The 4379-nt window shown below is 48.3% G+C and overlaps 1 protein-coding gene across 1 annotated transcript; it reads right to left on the reverse strand.

Annotated features, from left to right (window-relative positions):
• Positions 1–272: 272 nt before the first annotated feature.
• On the reverse strand, positions 273–2260 carry LOC119266103. The gene is made up of 5 exons (XM_037575195.1): positions 1757–2260; positions 1330–1540; positions 1099–1198; positions 776–913; positions 273–657 (listed from the first exon to the last, which is right to left on the reverse strand). The coding sequence occupies exons 2-5, from the start codon at positions 1366–1368 to the stop codon at positions 386–388; spliced, it is 549 nt and encodes a 182-aa protein (XP_037431092.1). The 5' UTR covers positions 1369–1540; positions 1757–2260; the 3' UTR covers positions 273–385.
• Between the last annotated feature and the right edge of the window lie 2119 nt (positions 2261–4379).

The raw sequence follows: 4379 nt of genomic DNA on the forward strand, positions 1-4379 counted from the left end.
CAAAACACGCCATTGATACCCTCTAGTAAATCTTACTTCTCTTTTGATAAAGAGCATTCTTTTTATTGGCTCATAATGTACATCAGGGAGATATTAACACAATGAACATACACTCAAGATAATGCGCATGACAGGATGCACACAATCAACACCAATACACACATATAAAAGAATCACGCCGGCAAAACTTATACAAAAACGAAGTCATGCCTACGCGGAGTAAAAAAGAAAGAAAGAGAAAATAGAACAACGGTGATCCACACACGGACACGGAGCAGCCGCTGAGCCATCTTATTTCCGTAGCTAGCCTTCAAATTTTAGTAGTACCCTCAACTTATATAATACTAAAAGCATTCCTAATTAAAGAAATGAGCCGACCAAGAACTTAGGAATCCTTGGCATTTCTGCCAGCTTCTACTGGTTTGAGCTTGCACGGGCACGCGTGCCTTGCGAGGTGTGTGGTGCCACCCTTGGAACTGCCTGTTAGTATCTTGCAGCAGTGGTTGCACGCCGCGAATGTCAGCACCTTCCCGTTGATGTCGCGTGCAAATATCTTGGTGAAGTAATCCCAAACATCCGAGCTCTTCTTGCGCTTTTTCGAGAGCCCATGGTCAGCTTTTGGAGGTGCGCCTGCTGTTGCACTAGAGTTTGCAGTATCTAGCAATCCCAATGAGAAAGGAAATAAATAAATAAATAAATAAATAAATAAGCTTGCAGTGTCTTTCTAGCTAGGTTTCTCAATTGATATATGTATGTAAGACTAGCTCGAGCTTACCTGCGGAGTTGTCATGGTCACCAGGGTCACCGAGCAAGAGGTTCCCAAGTTCTGCAATGTAAGAGTTTAATCCTGGATGTGTTGAATTGGATAAAGCGTTGCTGCTTGGAGCTCCGAATGCTTGACCACTGTGGTTTCCTGCATCACAAGCAGGATTTTCAGAAATCCACAGGTTTCATTCGACAAGGACGGTGCTGAATGTTGTAGAGTAGTACTACCCCCCATGAAGATAGATATTGTTATTTACTACTCCCTCTGTTTCTAAATATTTGTCTTTCTAGAGATTTTAACAAGTGACTACATACGGAGGGAGTAGTAGTTACCATTGCAAGATCCTGGATGGCATCCGACGCTGATGCATTTGGGAGTGTCGTCGTAGTCGGTTGAGTCTGTCTCGAATACATGGCACAGGACTAAACCATGCTACATGCATGGATTAAGCAAGCAAGCGACGAGGTACATGCATGCATCATTGAATTAAATTAAACAACATTTAGTATGTCCAGACGAATATCATGTAGTGGTACTTGTGAGACCACCATTTTACTACATACCTGGACAGATCCGTGGAGACAATAATAGTAGACGTTCATGATCCAGTTGGTGTTGGTGCCCGACAACGGCAATGCATCATCTCCCGTGGACGTGGGCGGGGAAGGGTGAAACTTGATGGTCCTCTTGACCCCGACAACCCCGTTGTGTCCCGCCCTGATCACCCTGTCGCTTGTCTGTTTTTTCCAAAACCCATTTGGTGTACGCAAATCCCTGCAAATTCATTCATGCAGAAATATATATATATATATAGTGCACAACAAGGGGGGATAAACATCTAGGAGTAGAATCCAAATTCAACATCCCTAGCTACCACCAACGCCAGAAACTACATCTACAAAGTACTCCGGCCAAGCTGTCACAGCAACAAAACACAACCGGCCGGTTCAAACTAAAAACTCTGAATTAGACGAGTGGGTGCGTACGTACCAGGAAGTTGCCACGGGTCCATGAAAGGGAGCTCAGCCTTAACAACCGCGGGACCATAGTACAAATCATAAAGGGTGGGTCCCTCCGGCATGCCTTGGATAGCTGGGAGGAGGTACTCCTGCACAAGCTCCACATCGGTGGGGGTGGAAATGAAGTCAGCAGGGAGCTCGAATTCTTGTTCTAGTTTCTTCCCTGCTACTGCTTGGGCCGATGATTGAGCCACACCCACATCTCTCTTGTTCATAATCATATGGCTGCTGCTGGGTGGGACAGGAAGAGGAAGAGGAAGAGGAAGAGGGGACATCGGGATCCCCCAGTCGGTGTCGGTGGGGGTGGAAAACAAAGGCTCAACATCGAAGCTCTCTTGGAGTTCCATTGCACCACCCACTCAAGCTCCTTTGCTACCTGGATTGGATTTTGGTGCTCTGCTTGACGTGGGGAAGAACTCAACGCGTAGATAGAAGCTAATGTGGATTGGATTGCTTGTTGCAGCAGCGAGGAAGAAATCAAACACACCCACCCCCTTATTTAAACCCACCCGCCCCTTTGTTTCTTTATACCCACCCACTATAGTTGCGCCCGGGCCCGACGCAACGCGGGCCGGGCATGGACATGCCTCGTCAGTCAACAACATCTATCATCGATAATAATATTTTGCCTCGTCAGACCACAAACAAACACACTCTTTCATTTCTTTCTAGATCGTATATTTTGCCCCATCCCCATCCATGCTTTACTCCTACTCCCCAGATTTTACCAACTTTTCATGCTTTTATGTTTACCCGGATTTGTACTCCCTCTGTTCCAGCATACAAAACCTCACAAACTAGCTTTCAAAGTTTTAATATCTATCATCGATAATAATATTTTAATATATGAAGTACTATCTTCGTCAGGGTTTATTAGTCCCTTTGTATTTTATGTCAAATCTTGACCATAGATTTGATTAACAAATAAGACGTAGTATCTCATAGAACTTATATTATTAGATTTTGGTAAGAAGTTTTCAGTGGTACTATTTTTGTTGTATATAACCTATTTTTTACTAGTTAAATCCAAGGTCACAGTTGGACCTAACATATGAGGGGACTAATAAATCAGGACGGAGGTAGTAGATGGCAATGCCGACAACGAGAGCTCCTCTACATCGCATAACGCGCCCATTGGGGAACCAACGCTCATACACGGCACACATGGGCTGCCCCAGTAAATCCCACCCCACCACTCACTCAATCATGCTGCTTCGGCCGCTAACTCACTCGCCCAACTATTTAGTTGGTTTTGTTTATGTTGTATAAGTTAAAAGGACATGATTTTTTCTGTTAATTCTGGAAAAAAGATATTATTTTTAAAAAATGAAGAATTTGGAGAAAAATGTTCATGGAATTAAATAAATTCATTATGAGACAAAACAGTCACCAATTTAAAAAAAATCATAAATTATAAAAAATGGATCCTTCCAAAATAATTATGCATTTGAAAAAAAAATAGCAAATTTAAAAATATGAAGACAACAACAACAACAACAATAACAACAAAGCCTTTAGAATATGAGTTTTGAAAATTTTCACACATTTTAAAAAGGTTCATGAAATTTTAAAATGAAAAATAAAAAATAGAAAGAAAAAAACAAAGAACGAAAGAAAACGCATTGAGAAAACCGGTGGAACAAGCTCCTAGGGCCGATCAACTTCCTATAGGTGACATGTGTGTCCTGTGTGCGCCGACTAGGGACTGACGTCTTAGGGCATCTCCAGCCGCGCTCCCAGGAAGGCCTCCCCAGGCGATTTTTTCGCACCGGCGCTGAAAAAACGGCCCAGTCGCGTCTCCAGGAGCCCGATTTTCGCCGGCTTGGGCCGAAAACAGCGCCGGCGGACCCAGGCCGAACCCGGCGCGCTGGGGGGCGAGCTGTTTTGGCGCGAAAAAGACGCGGGCCAGCCGCGTCAGTGACTCGGCGCCTCGTCTTCCCCCAACGGCTTCGGTTCCCGCGGGGAATCAATGGCAAGGCTGCTGCCGGTCAGCCTTGCCATTGATTCCTCACGGGCGGCGCGTTCACGGGACGGCGCGCGACGCCTCCACTCCCTCGCACGCGTACACACGGGCGCGGCCCGGCTATAAAAGTCGGCGGCCTTCGCTCACCTGCGCCCACACCAGCCCCGCCCCTCGCCGCCGTCCAGCCCTTCCTCTCTCCCCGAGCGCCGCCGCCCAGCCCCTCCCTCTACCTCTTCCGAGCCCGCCCAGCCCCGCCTTCGCCATGGCAGAGCGCTTCCCCGGAGATACGGCGGCGGCCAACGGCTTCGGCCGCCGTTCCCTGCGCAAACAGGAGTCGTGGCTCCTGTTCCAGGCGAACATCCCGGCGCCGCCGGACATGCGGGCCGGGCCGACAGGGTGGAGGCTCAGCGCCGGGGGAGTACCCATTCCCCCGTTGCCCGACGCCGCGGCGGACCCGAGGTACTTCGCCGAGGAGGTCGACATCGTGCGCGCGTCCCTCACCGACGCCGAGCTCTCCCTCCCCCAGTACGCCGCCGACAACCACGTGGCCTGGGCAGCGTATTTCGAGTGCCGCCAACAGCAGCGCTTGGCGTCCACCAACGGCGCGCCGGTGGTCGGCAGCCGGCAGAAC

Source organism: Triticum dicoccoides, chromosome 1A (assembly GCF_002162155.2).
Source record: "Triticum dicoccoides isolate Atlit2015 ecotype Zavitan chromosome 1A, WEW_v2.0, whole genome shotgun sequence".
Lineage (NCBI taxonomy): Eukaryota > Viridiplantae > Streptophyta > Magnoliopsida > Poales > Poaceae > Triticum > Triticum dicoccoides.